The following is a 19,380-nucleotide window of genomic DNA, read 5'->3' on the forward strand; positions in this document are numbered from 1 at the left end:
CTTGTCTCCAGGTACAATGATTCTCTTTGTCAAGCAGTACATACAGCTGCTGGCAGGTGGAGCGCAGAGTGCCTGCAGTGTGTTCCAAGAGTTGGTGAAGGGCCCCACTGAGTTCTTGACCCAGAAAGACCACTGTGGCTATCCAAGTGGCCCCGCCAGCCCCTTCACAATGGTCTTCACCCAGGAGTGCCTGCTTTAGCATCAGGTTTTGTCTCCAAATCTGCTTCAATATTTGGCCTAGTTTACCTGAACCTATGTCTTCTGTATCCATTTTATGCTCCACAGGTGGAATGTTTCCTAACAGCAAAGCCTAAAGGTTTAGCAAATTCAAGCTTGGCTGTGGTTTTTTTCTTCTAAAATCTAGGAGATGATCCAAGTCAGCTAGCCAAGCGCTTTCCTGCAACATAATGGTTTATTCAGCTTCTTGTTGACCAGTGAAAAGTTACTAGGTGACCAAAGGAGGGGCGTTCCTGCACCGTGGGTGCCACTGTGTACAGAATAGATTAACCACAGGGGTGGAGTTAGCTCACACAATCCCACTTTCCATGGAAGTTTTACACTTTTGATATACTATGGAAGCCTCATATACTTTTCAAGTTTTGAGGCAACAAAATATGGATTCTGTGGTAGGATGAGGAGTATATTAATCAAAGGTAAACTCTTTTAATAATACTGCTAATAATAACTCTATATGAAACTCAAAAATACTTATGAATGAACTAATATGTTGTCTGAATTGCTTCAAAATAAGCTGGGCGTGTGGGAGCAGTGTATAGATGAAATAAGATTGGCTGTAAGTTAATAATTGTTGAAGCTGGATATGGTTACATGTGGGCGTCTTTACAATTCTCTCTAGTTAGCATAGAACATTTTTAGAATAAAGAATTTTAAAAATATTACTCTGCTGGAGCAGTCTATTACCACTCTGCTCGGTTAGGTTAATCAGTACCTTCTTCTATGGCAGGTCTGCAGTGAGATCGAGATAGGTACTTGGCCTCTTTCCTCTCTGATCATTTCTCTCTAATTGGATAAAATGCTCTTCCACGAAAAGAAAGCAAACCTGAAGAGTGGCTTTCTCTGAACTAGCAAGGAATCTTCACCATGTATAATTAAAATTCAGTCACAGCACGTTCTCACCGCTGCTGGCCCCTTCGTCGGCACATTGTATATGACACCATGGCGTCACAGGACCTGATACCGGGCGGAGCCCCGGGGTCCGCGGAGAAACCCAGAGCAGCCTGCTTCTTCCTCTGCAATCCTCTCCTCTCATAAGGGAGAACACGGCACCGGAGGGAGAGGGCCGTGCATTCCGGACGGGCTCGTGTTCTCTCGGGGGCCCTGGAATGAAATGAAAGTTCCCAAAGCACAGCCTGAATCCCTCCTGCCCACAGCCATCACCTTATCTCATCTTAAGCACTGGGCCTCTTAGAGCCACACTCAAGACACCTGAAAGAGGAGACGGGGAAACACAAACCCAGTGAATAAGGAATAGAAAACGAATGCCACCACAGGCGTAAATACTGCCCCAGCTGCTTGTGGTCTGCAGAGGCTGAAGGAAAAGGAAAGGAGGGGCGGTACGGAGAGGGGTGGTGAGGGTGAGGTCCGGGGTGCGGCCTTATTCTCTAGTGGAAATCTTATTTTTCAGTGACCTCTGTTCCTTTTAACGCCTGAAAGATATGTGTAATTCACATTATAATGCATACGTGGCTTTAATTTGATGCCGATTCTGAAAACTTTCTATAGCATGTGCTGTGGCCCAGGCACTCTCTACATGCTGGGAACTTCAGAGAGACTTCGGAGAGAGGCAGGCACCTCAAAAGATGACTAAAATCAGCTCAGACTGTGTTGAGAGCTAGAGCAGAAGTATGAATTAAGAGTACAACCAAAGCTTTGAGAAGTAAAAATTTCATTCGGATTAGAGGCCTGGGAGATGTTTAAATTAGGAGCTAAATGATGAGCAGGATTTGAGCAGGCTTGACAACAGAGGGAAGGAACATTCCAGCATAGGAAATAATATCATCAAAGGCAGGGAGGCAGGAAATGGCACCGTGTGATCAAAAAGGGAAAAGGATGGCTCTAGAAGAGGATTTATAAGTCTGGGAAGTGGCAAGAGAAATAATTATGGAGAGTCAGGAGGAGCAGCTGGAATTTTGTTTTGCAGACAAAAGAGAGAAATTAAATATTTTTGAACCAAGTAAATGTATAGCCAAGTCTATGCTGTAGGAATGCAGATGGTTTAAATGGTAGAGACACAAGAATTAAGTGACTTGAGGGCCCATATTAGAACAACAACAGTGCAGGCAGGGGAAAGGGATGCTTTGAGAGTTGATTCAAAGTAGAGTAACCAGAACTTGCTAAATCATCAGTTAGAGGAAAAGGAATAGAAAGCACTGAAAATCCATTCATTTACTTATTTGAGAAATATTTATTGGCTGCTGGTATAGAACTGTGCTTGGTAATGGAGTATAACTAAAAATTTTGGTTTAGGTGACTGAACAGATGGTAAACCAACTGAGTTGAGGAATTTAGAAAAAAAACCATTCAGCTTGATTGGTAGGTAATTTGACTAATTTTGGATTTGTTGTGTTTGAGATACACGGGACAATTCTTTGGAATGTGTTAGAAATTTAGAAGTCAGAATAATATTGGCATATTTGAATGTCATCAGTCAATAGATAGTGAATGTATCCCTATCTGGAAATAGAAGAGATCGATGGGGAATTTACACCATGTACATTTTAAGTATTGAATGAAACTGATAATGAAATGCTGAATCACTGGACCAATATACATTTATTCCCTTCTACAGATGTGGGAAAATTCTTTCTCAGGTCAGGGGAAAAAAAAACCCAAACATTCTTCCTCAGCCTCACTGACATTTGCTATCCCAAGTCTAAACTTGTTTTCTGTCTGGCTTCCCCAAAATATGTAATATTTGCAAAGTGAGACCTACCACAGGCCACACTGCATTTACTCATTAAAACAAGCATCTGCATGTTCCTGCATCTTGTTTTCAATTAATTGATGTCACTAACCACGGAAAGAACTGACATTTGCAATCAAGATTTGTGACACCCACGGAACTTAACTGCAAAAAAATTCATCGTGATGGGTTTAACATTGCATTAGCATCTTCATTGTGGCTACTCGTTATTATGACTACTAATACTTTCTTTTACTTTCTTTACTGAGAATTCTCTGCTTCCACTGACATTAAAGGAATTAGTATGCAGTCTTGAATTCACACAAAACATTATGTGGTTGAAAAGACAGCAGTTCTTCATATTAAAGCATCAAAGTGAGTAGAAAGAAAATTCCAGTAAATAGGATAATCACTCATTTACCAGCTGAAGAACTAAAACTTTGCAATAGACTGAACAGCCTATTGATGCGAGTCAGGAAGGAAGGACAATAAAGTCTTTAAGTGTAAGGAACTGGGCTACTTTCCATGGAGTTTATGGTGGGGAGCAGTGGGTAAGTCAGATGTTAGCAACATTATTAGTCCTGTTACCTGATCTTGTTATTTTCTTTGAGTTCCTGTGTAGTTTCCGACACCAGACTTTGGTGCAGTCAGCCCAGATTAATTTTTCTCCGTTTGGTAACTCTCTTATTGAATGTCTTTTATCTGTTTAGAGCAAGCTCACACAACTGGATGATTAGTAGAAAGAGAACACAAAATGGTTGTTTTGTTTTTGTTTTCCCCAATAACTTATCGCACTGGGAAAATACAAATTAAATATCAAAATTCTCAATACGCATATCAATTTAAAAATGTTTTTACATTTAACTAGACAGTATAAATAAAAGTTTGTAGCCGATGAATAAAAAATTTAAAAATTAAAATGTTTTTAAAAAGCAGGTGGTCAAAATCAAAGTTAAGACTTTTGGTTAAACAATGTAGATTAAATACATATTCTATTTCTGCTTCCTCCTAAAACACCACCGTAGAAGATAAAACAATATATAAACTACAAAGGACAAAGAAAATGGGTGATAATATGATGGAGAAAAGATGTCAACAAACTTTTGGAAGATCAAAAGCAGATGGACAAGTTGTAAATGACCTAATTGAGTAGAGTCCCTCTATGGTGGAAAATAGGCTGGGTCTTGCCGTGGAATTTCAGGAGGGCCTAGGAATTAGAGACAACCAGTAGCTCTGGAAGTGAGAATGAAGTTGGCTCTGTAAACAAGTTTTGTTCCAATTCAGTTTTGAGAGCAGGTAGATACCGAAATCCCTCTCCTCTGCCCCAAATAGCCAAGCAACAGTCTCTTTCCCACCCATTGGAAGCTAGAGATGTTCTCTATGAAAAAACTGCAGCAGAGGCAGGAGGCCTGGGCTGAGCAGAAAACCAGAAGGAAGTGCCACTGTACACATAAGGGTTAAGTGAAATTCTACAATTTAAAAAAGTGAGGTCCCACTCCATCCTTCTGCTCAGCCCCAAGAACAGGGGCAAGCAAGTGTAACCTCTCAGGCAGAAGATTAGAAGTTTGTTCTCTAGAGTAACTGAATACCCCAAGAAAAAAAAAACAATTCATAGTGAAACTTTTAGGGTCCGTCCCCCTTCTCCCCACCCTCAATAGATTACCCTGCTCTTGTCAGATCATCAATAATGAAGCACCCAATCAGAAGCCCTATCTATGTATGTAAAGCTTCCAAAAAATGTCCCTAATGCTTCATTTTTGAGTATCGAATAATAGTCAACGGGGTTAGGCATTTGAAATAAGCCTCTTATATAATGCTGAAGACTAAAGCAAACACAAATAAAGAACTTGAAAAAAATAGAGCCAATACAGGAAAGAGAAGAATATATCAAATAAGTCTATAATTAACACTCTTAAAGTCTAGGATATGAGAAGATAATGCACCCACACAATAAGAAAAGATTTTCCTAAAAAAGGGAGCATTCAGAAAATGAGAAAAACCTCATAGAAAATAAAATATAACAGGAGTTTTTTAAGCTTGTATATGGGTAGAATGAAGCAGTTGAGGAAATGTCCCAGAGTTAAACAAAAAACAAAGAGACAATAGGGGGAAGAAAAAAGGAGGTTAAGAAATTTAATAGTTCAATCTAGGTGGTTCAATTAATATGAGTTCTAGAAAAAGAAAACAGAAAGAAATTATCAAAGAAATAATATATTTCCCAGATGAAGGACTTTGTATTCCAGACTGAAAATGATCAAAACTATAGATTAAAAAAAGAAGAAGAAATCATAACTGGTCATATTATCATGAATAGTCAAAACATCAAGGACAAAGATCCTAATAGCCTCCAAAGAAGGAAAAAAGTTCACATTTAAATTAGAAGGCATTGGATTTTTTTTTTTAAACATCTTTATTGGAGTATAATTGCTTTACATTGTTGTGTTAGTTGCTGCTGTATAACAAAGTGAATCAGCTATACGTATACATATATCCCCATATCCCCTTCCTCTTGTGTCTCCCTCCCACCCTCTCTATCCCACCCCTCTAGGTGGTCACAAAGCACCGAGCTGATCTCCCTGTGCTATGCAGATGCTTCCCACTAGCTATCTATTTTACATTTGGTAGTGTATATATGTCCATGCCACTCTCTCACTTCATCCCAGCTTACCCTTCCCCTTCCCCGTGTCCTCAACTCCATTCTCTACGTCTGCGACTTTATTCCTGTCCTGCCCCTAGGTTCATCAGAACCTTTTTTTTTTTTTTAGATTCCATATATATGTGTTAGCATACGGTATTTGTTTTTCACTTTCTGACTTACGTCACTCTGCATGACAGACTCTAGGTCCATCCAGCTCACTACAAATAACGCAATTTTGTTTCTTCTTATGGCTGAGTAATATTCCATTGTATATATGTGGCACACCTTCTTTATCCATTCATCTGTCAATGGAAACTTAGGTTGCTTCCAAGTCCTGGCTATTGAAAATAGTGCTGCAGTGAACATTGTGGTACATGACTATTTTTGAATTATGGTTTTCTCAGGGTTTATGCCCAGTAGTGGGATTGCTGGGTCATATGGTAGCTCTATTTTTAGTTTTTTAAAGAACCTCCATACTGTTCTCCATAGTGGCTGTATCAATGTACATTCCCAGCAACAGTGCAAGAGGGTTCCCTTTTCTCCACACCCTCTCCAGCATTTATTGTTTGTAGATTTTTTGATGATGGCCATCCTGACCGGTGTGAGGTGATACCTCATTGTAGTTTTATTTGCATTTCTTTAATGATTAGCGATGTTGAGCATCCTTTCAGGTGTTTGTTGGCAATCTGTATATCTTCTTTGGAGAAATGTCTATTTAGGTCTTCTGCCCATTTTTGGATTGGGTTGTTTGTTTTTTTTGATATTGAGCTGCATGAGCTGCTTGTATATTTTGGAGATTAATCTTTTGTCAGTTACTCCATTTGCAAATATATTCTCCCATTCTGAGGGTTGTCTTTTCATCTTGTTTAGGGTTTCCTTTGCTGTGCAAAACGTTTTAAGTTTCATTAGGTCCCATTTGGTTATTTCTGTTTTTATTTCCATTTCTCTAGGCGGTGGGTCAAAAAGGATCTTGCTGTGATTTATGTCACAGAGTGTTCTGCCTATGTTTTGCTCTAAGATTTTTATAGTGTCTGGCCTTACATTTAGGTCTTTAATCCATTTTGAGTTTATTTTTGGGTATGGTGTTAGGGAGTCTTCTAATTGCATTCTTTTACATGTAGCTGTCCAGTTTTCCCAGAACCACTTATTGAAGAGGTGGTCTTTTCTCCATTGTATATTTTTGCCTCCTTTATCAAAGATAAGGTGACCATATGTGCTTGGTTTATCTCTGGGCTTTCTATCCTATTCCACTGATCTATACTTCTGTTTTTGTGCCAGTACCATACTGTCTTGATTACTGCAGCTTTGTTGTATACTCTGAAGTCAGGGACCCTAATTCCTCCAGCTCCATTTTTCTTCCTCAAGATTGCTTTGGCTATTCAGGGTCTTTTGTGTTTCCATACAAATTGTGAAATTTTTTGTCCTAGTTCTGTGAAAAATGCCATTGGTAATTTGATAGGGATTGTGTTGACTCTGTAGATTGCTTTGGGTAGTAGTCATTTTCACAATGTTGATTCTTCCAATCCAAGAACATGGTATATCTCTCCATCTATTTGTATCATCTTTAATTTCTTTCATCAGTGTCTTATAGTTTTCTGCATATGGGTCTTTTGTCTCGTTAGGTAGGTTTATTTCTAGGTGTTTTATTCTTTTTGTTGCAATGGTAAATGGGAGTGTTTCCTTGATTTCACTTTCAGATTTTTCATCTTTAGTGTATAGGAATGCAAGAGATTTCTGTGCATTAATTTTGTATTCTACTACTTTACCAAATTCATTGATTAGCTCTAGGAGTTTTCTGGTAGCATCTTTAGGATTCTCTATGTATAGTATCATGTCATCTGCAAACAGTGACAGCTTTATTTCTTCTTTGCCAATTTGGCTTCCTTTTATTTCTTTTTCTTCTCTGATTGCTGTGGCTAAAACTTTCAAAACTATGTTGGATGATAGTGGTGAGAGTGAACAACCTTGTCTTGTTCCTGATCTTAGAGGAAATGGTTACAGTTTTTCATCATTGACAACAATGGTGGCTGTGGGTTTGTCATATATGGCTTTTATTACATTGAGGAAAGTTCCCTCTATGCCTACTTTCTGGAGGGTTTTTATCATAAATGGGTGTTGAATTTTGTCAAAAGCTTTTTCTGCATCTTTTGAGATGATCATACGGTTTTTATCCTACAATTTGTTAATATGGTGTATCACGTTGACTGATTTGCATATATTGAAGAATCCTTGCATTCCTAGAATAAACCCTACTTGATCATGGTGTATGATCCTTTTAATGTGCTGTTGGATTCTGTTTGCTAGTATTTTGTTGAAGATTTTTGCATCTACATTGATCAGTGATATCGGGCTGTAGTTTTCTTTTTTTGTAACAACTTTGTCTTGTCTTGGTATCAGGGTGATGGTGGCCTCGTAGAATGAGTTTGGGAGTGTTCCTCCCTCTGCTATATTTTGAAAGAGTTTGAGAAGGATAGGTGTTAACTCTTCTCTAAATGTTTGAGAGAATTCGCCTGTTAAGCCTTCTGGTCCTGGGCTTTTGTTTGTTGGAAGATTTTTAATCATAGTTTCAATTTCAGTGCTTGTGATTGGTCTGTTTATATTTCCTATTTCTTCCTGGTTCAATCTCGGAAGGTTGTGCTTTTCTAAGAATTTGTCCACATCTTCCAGGTGTCCATTTTATTGGCATATAGCTGCTCGTAGTAATCTCTCATGATCCTTTGTATTTCTGCAGTGTCAGTTGTTCTCCTTTTTTCATTTCTAATCCTGTTGATTTGAGTCTTTTTCATTTTTTTCTTGCTGAGCCTGACTAATGTTTTACCAATTTTATTTATCTTTTCAAAGAATCAGCTTTTAGTTTGATTGATCTTTGCTATCATTTCCTTCATTTCTTTTTCATTTATTTCTCATCTGCTCTTTATGATTTCTTTCCTTCTGCTAACTTTCGGATTTTTTTGTTCTTCTTTCTCTGATTGCTTTAGGTGTAAGGTTAGGTTGTTTATTTGAGATGTTTCTTGTTTCTTGAGGTAGGATTGTGTTGCTATACACTTCCCTCGTAGAACTGCTTTTGCTGCATCCCATAGGTTTTGGGTCATTGTGTTTTCATTGTCATTTGTTTCTAGGTATTTTTTGATATCCTCTTTGATTTCTCCAGTGATCTCTTGGTTATTTAGTAGTGTATTGTTTAGCCTCCATTTGTTTGTATTTTTTACAGATCTTTTCCTGTAATTGATATCTAGTCTCATAGCGTTGTGGTCGGAAAAGATATTTGATATGATATCAATTTTCTTAAATTTACCAAGGCTTGATTTGTGACCCAAGATATGATCTCTCCTGAAGAATGTTCCATGAGCACTTGAGAAGAAAGTGTATTCTGTTGTTTTTGGATGGAATGTCCTATAAATATCAATTAAGTCTATCTTGTTTAATGTATCATTTAAAGCTTGTGTTTCCTTATTTATTTTCATTTTGGTTGATCTGTCCATTGGTGAAAGTGGGGTATTAAATTCCTCTACTATTATTGTGTTACTGTTGATTTCCCCTTTTATAGCTGTTAGCATTTGCCTTATGTATTGAGATGCTCCTATGTTGGGTGCATAAATATTTACATTTGTTATATCTTCTTCTTGGATTGATCCTTTGATCATTATGTAGTGTCCTTCTTTGTCTCCTGTAATAGTCTTTATTTTAAAGTCTATTTTGTCTGATATGAGAATTGCTACTCCAGCTTTCTTTTGATTTCCATTAGCATGGAATATCTCTTAACATCCCCTCACTTTCAATCTGTATGTGTCCCTAGGTCTGAAGTGGGTCTGTTCTAGAGAGCATATATACAGGTCTTGTTTTTGTATCCATTCAGCCATCTATGTCTTTTGGTTGGAGAATTTAGTCAATTTACATTTAAGGTAATTATTGATATGTATGTTCCTAATACCATTTTCTTAATTGTCTTCGGTTTGTTTTTGTAGGTCTTTTCCTTCTCTTGTGTTTCCTGCCTAGAGAAGTTCCTTTAGCATTTGCTGTAAAGCTGGTGTGGTGGTGCTGAATTCTCTTAGCTTTTGCTTGTCTGTAAAGGTTTTAATTTCTTCATCAAATCTGAATGAGATCCTTGCTGGGTAGAGTAATCTTGGTTGTAGGTTTTTGCCTTTCATCCCTTTAAATGTGTCCTGTCACTCCCTTCTGTCTTGCAGAGTTTCTGCTGAAAGATCAGCTGTTAACCTTATGGGGATTCCATTGTATGATATTTGTTGCTTTTCCCTTGCTGCTTTTAATATTTTTTCTTTGTATTTAATTTTTGTTAGTTTGATTAATATGTGTCATGGCGTGTTTCTCCTTGGATTTATCCTGTATGGGACTCTCTGAACTTCCTGGACTTGATTGACTATTTCCTTTCCCATATTAGGGAAGTTTTCAACTATAATCTCTTCAAATATTTTCTTAGTCCCTTTCTTTTTCTCTCTTCTTCTGAGACCCCTATAATTTGAATGTTGGTGCATTTAATATTGTCCCAGAGGTCTTTGAGACTGTCCTCAATTCTTTTCATTCTTTTTTCTTTATTCTGCTCTGCGGTAGTTATTTCCACTATTTTATCTTCCAGGTCACTTATCCGTTCTTCTGCCTCAGTTATTCTGCTCTGGATTCCTTCTAGAGAATTTTTAATTTCATTTATTGTGTTGTTCATCATTGTTTGTTTGCTCTTTAGTTCTTCTAGGTCCTTGTTAAACGTTTCTTGTATTTTCTCCATTCTATTTCCAATATTTTGGGTCTTTACTATCATTATTCTGAATTCTTTTTCAGGTAGACTGCCTATTTATTCTTCATTTGTTTTGTCTGGTGGTTTTTTGCTTTTCTCCTTCATCTGCTGTGTATTTCTCTGTCTTCTCATTTAGCTTAACTTACTGTGTTTGGAGTTTCCTTTGTGCAGGGTGCAGGTTCGTAGTTCCCGTTGTTTTTGCTGTCTGCCCCCAGTGGATAAGGTTAATTCAGTGGGTTTTGTAGGCTTCCTGGTGGAGGGGACTGATGACTGTGTTCTGGTGGATGAGGCTGGATCTTGTCTTTCTGGTGGGCAGGACCGCATCCAGTGGTGTGTTTTGGGGTGTCTGTGAACTTAGTGTGATTTTAGGCAACCTGTCTGCTAATGGGTGGGGTTGTTTTCCTGTCTTGCAACTTGTTTGTCATGGGGTCTCCAGCACTGGAGCTTGCTGGTCCTTGAACTGAGCTTGGTTTTAGCATTGAGAAGGAGATCTCTGGGAGAGCTCTCTCCAATTGATACTACATGGGGTCCGGAGGTCTCTACTGGTATAATGTCCTGAACTCGGCTCTCCCACCTCAGAGGCTCAGGCCTGACACCTGGCTGGAGCACCAATACCCTGTCAGCCACATGGCTCAACTTGGTGTGAGGGATGCTTTCCAGTGAATTAAGGTGTGAAAAAGACACAAGGCATAAATACCAAAGATGTTGCATGTGCTGCCAACTCTCTGGTTCCACGGAGTCTGAGCCTGTGGCACGGGCATTGAACTTCTTAAAAATAACACTCAGGCCTAGAAAATAATAGAGTTGTGACATCAGTATTCTGAGATTTCCCTCTTTCTAATTCAGAATTCTATTTTTCCCAAAGTATCATTCGAGTGTGCAGGGACAGAAAAAAGAAATGGTAATTATGTGATGCCATGGAGGTATTAGCTAAGGATATGGTGGTAATCATATCGCAATATAAAAGTATATCAAATCAACACATTGGACACCTTAAACTTACACAATGTTATATGTCAATTATGTTTCAATAAGCTGAGAAAAAAAGAGTAAGATATTATTTTTAAAAGGGTGCAGGGAGAGAAAGGGCATTTTCAGGTATGCAAATATCAAAAAATTTTGTCTCCTGTGTACCTTTTCTTGGGAAGCTACTAAGGGATCTAGCTTTGCCAAAAGTAATGCAGTAACACAAGAAAAAAGTCAGAAAATAGAAAATCCAGCAAAGGAGAGAAGTAAATCAGTGCATAAAATGAAGTCCAGACTACAGCCATCATCTGAGCAGTCCAGGAAGCTTCCTGAAGTGGCAGATGTGGAGCTGAAGAACTATATGATGTTTTAACCATTTTGAGAAGTTTTGCAACTCTTAGAGAAATTGGGGGAGGAATTATTGCTAAAGAGCAAATGAAAAAAATGAGACAATCAATAAAAGTAAATTCTAAAAAAATGGATATATAACCAGAGTGAACTGCTTAGCTCTGCTATGAATAATATTTACATAGCCATAATACATAAAATATCTATAATTAATTTAATTAAAACTGGTGATACAAATACATTACCAGGATAGGTACAGAAGGCATGGATATGGAGAATGAGTATTGTAGGGTGGATATGAGAGCAAAAGGCTTATTTCTACAGGAGGAAGTCTATATTTAAAAATAAATCAAATATTTCAATATAAAAGGAAATTAATATTTAGGAATCTGGAGGTAAGTTCCAAGAAGAAACTGCTAAAAAAAAATTGAATATGATTGCCTCTAGGAAAAGATGTGGAAAAGAGAAAAGCAACTCCTGACCTGTAGGAGCAAGGCCAGTACTACCAGCAAGGCCTTGTTGCTGTGGGCTGGCCTGACACACAGCTAAGCCTTAGTGTTTTCCTGTTGAACAAAAGAATTTCACAGAACATCAATACCAGGCAAGGTTACTCTGTGACTATGATGGATCAAGGCAAAATAAAGACCATTCTATTATCAGGTCTAAACCCAGATGAGACATGAGTATTATGCAAGCCACAAAATACTAAACATCTCCAGATTCCAACTAATATGAGTGAGGTCTCCTTCTTACCAACTCTAACTTGAGCATATTTCTAGTCTTCCATCCCTATAGGTAAGATTTACTGAGATACCCAATCATAGCATCATCCCCACTTTTAAACAGCATCTAATCCAGGGCAGGAAACTTTCCCAAAATCCCACCACCAAAGACCAATCCTATAATAAGTCCCTTTTAACACCCTTTAACTGAGGTTCCCCATGGTGTGAGTTCTCCCTCACTGAAATGAGTAATAAGCCCTACCTGTTCAATTGCAGGTGTGCTCCTGGTGGCCTTTGGCTGGAGGGCATTGGCACATCCTTGGGTACTTGGGTTGGAAGGAGGGCAAGGGGCAAGGATATGTTGCTTCTCCTCAAAGTGTTGTCATATTATTTTACTTTTTAAAAATCTATATATATATATGTATGTATTACATTGAGATAAACTAAATTCACATATTTAAAAAGAACTGAGGCCAAATGTTACATTTACTACAGGTCTTTGGCAGTGATGTTAAAGTTGACATAACATAGTCATATCAAATGGGTTACTTCAGAACAGCTAACACATATTCTATTGACTTTGTAATGAGTAATTTATCATTGAAAATGCCTGGAATTCAGTAACAAGTGTTCAATAATGAACTTAGGTTAGAAGCAGTCAAATGGGTTGGGCCTGATATTCAAACAGAGGTGGAATGATTACCACCTGGCAACGGCCCGATATCAAATACTTCATCTAGAGCACAGCGCTCCTGGTATAGCAGAAGGTCAACAAATATTTGATGACTAAGATAATGATGAAATGTAATAAACAACCCACAAGTTCTTCTTTAAAAATCATCATAGGGACTTCCCTGGTGGCACAGTGGTTAGGAATCTGCCTGCCAATGCAGGGGACACGGGTTCGATCCCTGGTCCGGGAAGATCCTACATGCTGCGGAGCAACTAAGCCCGTGCGTCACAACTGCTGAGCCTGTGCTCTAGAGCCTGCGTGCCACAACTACTGAAGCCCATGCACCTAGAGCCCGTGCTCTGCAACAAGAGAAGCTACCTCAATGAGAAGCCCATGCACCACAATGAAGAGTAGCCCCTGCTCGCCGCAACTAGAAAAAGCCCACACGCAGCAACAAAGACCCAACACAGCCAACAATAAATAAAAAATTAAATCTTTAAAAAAAAAAATCATCATAATATTCTCCTAAAAGAGTAATAAAAATATTCCTTACTATCATCAAATACTTGATCAGGATTCAAATTTCCAATGGTCTCAAAAGTTACAAATGCTTTTTTATTTTTTGCACAAGTTTTAAATATTGGGTTCCAAATAAGGTCCACATAGGCAACTAACTCCTTGATAATGGTTTACATACAAATTAAAACAACTGAAAAACTCATTTAAAAATTATGCCAACAAAAATGGTGATGGAGCAGTTTCCTCATAGATTTGAGACTTTCATTTTTGCCATTTTTATGTCTTAATGAGAAGTAGAAGTAAAGGAGTTGATTGAAACTAAGTCACCAGATTTGAAAACTATAGCAGACATATTTGCAGAGATAGTTTCATTCCTTTGTGTTTAAGCAAATTCCCAATCTTTACCAATAAATTATGGTAATTATTAATTTTGATATGTTTTGTCATATCTGAAAGTTTAGTATTGAAAGTTCTTATTGGCAAGTTCTACAGTCACTATATAACAAAAATGGTTTGTTCAAGGTGTCAGGAACTGTGTTATTGAATTATTTGGATAGCAGAAGCTCTCTTTTTAACAACATTAGTGGCCTCTGAAATTACTATCAGTGTTTGGATTATAGTTTGCAACCCTTCTCTATTGAGTCACTGTTGTGTTTATGAAAACTATGACTCTTTATACAGTCATGGGCCTATGACATGAAACCAGTGAAGTAAATTTTTGTGTGAAATGAAAACTAGACAGTCGTCTTCTCTGCCAAAATTTTCAGAGACAGATTTTCAAATGAGGGTGTGCCAGATGCATTGCTACTGTGTACTGCATGGTATCCCAGCATTGAGAATGTGTTTCTATACCTTCCTCATGGCTTGACCTCTATCAGGGTGTGATTAGAAATTTGAAGCATAGTTCTGGCAAAGAGAAAGAAGAAATAGATGAAAGAAGAAAAATATTTTTTTTTTTTAAAAAGAGAAAGAAAAAAGAAAAAAAATAAAAGGGTCTGATAATGTTTTGACACTACATGTACCTTTAAGTTCACCTCCAGTTTCCCTCCTTTCCTCTGGACAGTCACAAGGAGATCCACCAAAGGAATAGGACTGTTCTATTCTAGACCTCACCTCCACAGAATGTCCTTCTACCCACACTCTGATATCTCTTAGAGAACTTATTCCTGGACATATCATACCAAGACTCATCTCTTTGAAAGTTGAATTATGATCAGAAGTCTTATTCCTCACACTGCAAAAATAAATTTGCAAGAAACAAATTCTTCAGCATGAACTATACCCTGAGCATCATGGGCACTCTTTTATAAAGTGGGGAAAGGATGCAGCGTGGTGCCCAATTTGCTGCTTTTCAGAAGTAACTGAACTCTTCTAACTAAATATGGATGAGCTGAGACCACCTCAGGATCTCCCCCCACCAGTGTCCATCATTACTCAGAGAAAGATATGGTATACATTGAATCCTCATGTGTCTTTGTTGCTCAGAAGTAAAATTCCTTACAAATGGAAAGTATCGAGTTTCTTAGAACCACAACTTTCTCTCCTCTTAGACCATTGTTATCTTGACACATTTGATCTTACACTATCAACTGCTGTGTTAGATTATTTGTATCCACTACAGATATTAACCAGGTCTGATATCTGAAAACTGTTATCAACCTTTCTTTTTTGCTTCACTTCCCCTCCTCATTGCTCTCATCAGCAGGTTCAGGGCACCCTAGCATCTCAGTGAGTGGCAGATGGTGGGAGGAGCAACCATAGCTGGCCCTAGGCAAGCATTTTTATTATGAAATAATCATTGGCATCTCCTTTCTGGCCCTGCTTCCCACCCACCTCTCCCTTTAAGCATATCTTCCATGTTGTTGATTTTCGTTTGCTGCCTTGAATCATCTGCCAAAAATCACTTGGATAAACCCATTTATGCTAGAGTCTTGGCAGGTGTGTGTTTCCTCACCAGGATTACTTGAATTTTTAAAGAATGAATCTGTGATGGTAAAGTTGAAGCTTCTATGGAATGCCTTTGCAGGTACCTCTCAGCCTATGCATTCGGTCTACGCAGTGAAGTGCTATCATCGGGAACAGTTTTATCTGTTTTTCTGAGCACTGTCAGAAATGCATCATTTTGCTTTTTACTGATTCATTTCTTAACTTATAACTAGCTTTAAAATGTTAAGGAAACTTCATTTGATTTTTTTAAAAAAATTGAGAACAAAAATGAATTCATTTCTATTCCCAAGAAGGGCTCAGTCTTTGTTAGGGCACAGGCGATCCAGGATTGTGTCACCTTTTAAAGATGCTGTTACAGTTGCTGGTAGACCCAGATAATGGCCCCAATGTAATTAATCCCAGGCTCCCATATTGAATTAAATCTGCTTTGGGTTATTTAGGTCACATACTGCATAAATGCCCTCTCTGTGTCATTTCTCTGTAAAGAGTGAGTGTGTTTCAGTTTTCTCTATAATATACATTTATTTTTGGAGCTCATTAAACAGGTTAGGAAATTTAAATAGGTCTAGCCAGTAGACAGAAGCTAAAGCTGAAGTTAGAAATACTCTCTGTGGTATTATCTAACACAAGATGAGGGTCGTTTTTTAACTCTTGGTTTCTACCTACGAAGACACTAAAAGTGCTGTTTGAAAAGCAGGTCTTAGAATCAGGTCTATACTTTTTAATATATTTAGATATTGCTTCAGAATATTAGTTTTGGTTTAAAAGCAAAACTCATAATAGGTAGTGAATGCAATATACCGTTTTGTCCAGGTGGAGATGGGGGTAAGAAAACTCTAATTTATATAGTATAGTCCAATTTGTCCTCCCCACCACCTCTCTCAAACTCCCTTTTGCTGCAAATACATGGTTGTGATCTCTCCTTAGTCTTAAATTGGTTTGCACTTTTCTAAAGTCTAAGTTTGCTCCTAGAAAATAAACCAGGTGCTTGGAGGTTTATGATTTCATTGCGTTTCAGTAAAGATGCTATATGAATTCATTTGATTATACAGAATAGTACAGTAAATCAGTGCCTCTGTATGGGAAGTGGCTTCCTTGTGTTTTGAAAAAGTTAATCCCTCAGTGCCTTATTCATGTCCTAAGAGGGACTGGGGGTACTAGGAGAAATATGCCAGAATGATCAAGACCAGAGGACTTCTTTTATTTCACTGTACAAGAGAAGTAATGTATTCATCCACTGAAGAACTGAGTCCTCTGTATGGGTACTTTTAAAAACCACAGTTTCATCTGTTAAAACTTCAAAATGTTAATGATAGCTTAAAATAGTAAAAATGGAGCAATTTCTAAAGAATTGAGAATTACTAATCCAATAACTGGAAGTACAGGGGCCCTCAGAGTTTAGCTTGTTGAGATAAGCTAGAAGATTTTAAATATGCATTTTCTCCATATTCAAAATATTCTCATTAAGAAATTCTAGTTGTTTTTTTTTTTTAAGTACTAGACTCCTAAATATTTTATTGTACTTCACTTACTCTCATTTCAGCAACAAGCTGTAATCTTAAAACCTGGAAAACAACCTTATTCTTAAGAATCCAGGAAGTGGAGTGCTTCAAGGAGAGATAGCAGGGGGCATGCTAGGAATTAAAAAAAAAGATAGAAACTATCTTTAATATGCTTTTTTGAGAGGAAGAGGTGATCCATGGTAGGGCTATTTTTAAGTATACAGGGGATTTTTGCAGAAGTTGAAAACTTTATCCTTGTCCAAAGGAAGAAACAGTAGTGTATTTTGCATGACCTTGAAGACTGATGTTTTGAGCCATTACTTACTCCAGCAGCTGTGGCAATGCCCTTTTGTATGATACAAAATAAAGAAGCAGAATATAATAGGGAAAGTGAATTCTCGAGAAAGTTTGCTATGTGGATACAGCTTCAGCTTCCCTACAATATTAACTATTTCAATGTGGTAGTGGTGACACCCTCCCTACAATTTGGCTGTGAAATTTGGGCCAATAATAGATATTGTGACCCATTTGGGGACAACTTTAATCAACATCACTTGTGAGCCATGACTAGCACAAGCAGCAAGACAAGATCAGTGATAATCTACTGGATAGAAACCAGGTATTTATGACCAAATCTCTGCTGAATAAATATAAGGACAATTGACCTGTACGTCTACATATTACAGAGAAAGGAACGCTGATGTGAGACATTTGCCCACCCATCAATTAATATTATGGGTTTATGGTATGCTAAGCATTGTCCTAATCCTCTGGGTGGCTTAAAAGACAGCTCTTGTTCCTGTGGATCTTAAAAATCTAGTAGGAGCGACTAAACATTGCATTTGATAAGGATCAAAGGAAACCACAAATTTAAAGAGCAAACTAGCTATGTATTAAACAGGGTTTGGTTTTAAAAGAGTGTGTGCTATGGATTAGACAAGGAAAGCAAAGGGAAGACACAGCAAATAGCACAGGCAGGCAAGTGGAATGGTGGATGTTAAATATAAATAACTTGAGACATCCTCAGATGCAACGTCAAAACTGTTGCAAAGTTCCCAACTTGTAGAAAGAACAGTGGAACCACAGGTGAACCAAGAGTGCAGAAGTCAGGAGAACTTCCTGGTGAAACCATCCCCAGGGATGCAGCTGCAGCAACAGGGAGGTCGTTTTTTCGCTCACCATCTAGTGAGACCAAGCACATCCTGTTTCCGTGGGGATAAGAACTGTGAAGCAGCCGTCTTGAACTTAAAAAACAAAACAAAACAAAAACCTCTAGGTTATATATCAACTTATTTTTAGCAATGACATTTTTCTGCTCAATTCTTGAACCTTTCAGGCTGGTGGATAATTGAATTTGGTTGGCCCAGAGAAAACTTTGCGGATATGAGTTTGAATGAAAATTTAAGCATTCTGACCTACAACATGCAAGGCACTGAAAGAAATAGTTTTTCTCACACGGGCTTCTTCTCTTAGGGATCCTGGGATTTCTACTACTCTATGTTAATAGCCAACATGACAGTTTTCCCCTGTTTACTCTCAAATGATTTTCTTGGATACAAAAATGGTATACAATATCAGGTAATTACTTCTAGCCCCTGTCAGCTGCATTTTCAGATGCAAAGCCTTTGGAGCTCTCATAAATCTTCAGAGAAACGCTGCTTTTGTGCTGTGACTGATTGTGTCTGCTATGTAAAATATTGTTTCCTTTTGAGGTTTTGAGAGGTATGTTCTTTGGAGAGCCTCAGTATCAAGATTAAGCAGAGCTTATAGCACTTTGTAAGCTCACACCCAAGGGATCTCTGAGAGTTCATTTTTAGTATTTTAGAAGAAAACAACAGCAACCACCTTGACTGTGTACTAGACCGGAAATATCACTGACATCTAAATATACATATATAATAACACACACATTCTAAAATGTGTTCCATGCATTGTGGATAAATAAAATCCATCCATTTATGTGAGTGCTAATTACTTCAATTCTAAACCCTAAATTGAGCAAGATAACTTACAAACATATTCATTCATTTAACAAATGTTTACTAAGCATCTATTGTGTGTCGGGTCTTCTTTTAGGTACTGGGAGACACAAGTCCCATCCCTCATGTAGCTGATGTTAAAGTCTGTGACTTATATCCTGTTCATGTAGCTTAGATTACTAGGAGAGGCTAGCTGGCAAGCTTTTTAAGATAGACTTAAATAAATAATTTCTAATACTATATAATCTGCCTTTATTATGTATTTTTGTTTGGAGTTTATCTTCATGCTACAAGTAAAAGACCAGTTCCCCACCTGTTGCAGCATGTAAAGACTATCTGATATTTCACAATTAAGTTAATACCAAATTCTTTCAGATCTGATAGCTTTGTTTACCTTGACTGCTAGAATAAAG

General features: G+C 37.8%; 1 protein-coding gene across 4 annotated transcripts in view; it reads right to left on the reverse strand.

Annotated features, from left to right (window-relative positions):
- DTHD1 (death domain containing 1) overlaps positions 1 to 19,380 on the reverse strand; it is a 109,273-nt gene that overhangs the window by 78,926 nt on the left and 10,967 nt on the right. For 3 of the 4 annotated variants that reach the window (XM_082464552.1, XM_082464550.1, XM_082464553.1), the window contains exon 1: positions 1 to 19,380. This exon is cut by the window's right edge and continues 10,967 nt beyond it. In XM_082464552.1, coding sequence (XP_082320678.1) covers positions 1 to 271 — 271 coding nt within the window. In that variant the 5' untranslated portion in view covers positions 272 to 19,380. The other variant, XM_082464551.1, reaches the window with a different exon arrangement.

Source organism: Balaenoptera physalus (genome assembly GCF_965194825.1).
Source record: "Balaenoptera physalus genome assembly, chromosome: 5".
NCBI lineage: Eukaryota > Metazoa > Chordata > Mammalia > Artiodactyla > Balaenopteridae > Balaenoptera > Balaenoptera physalus.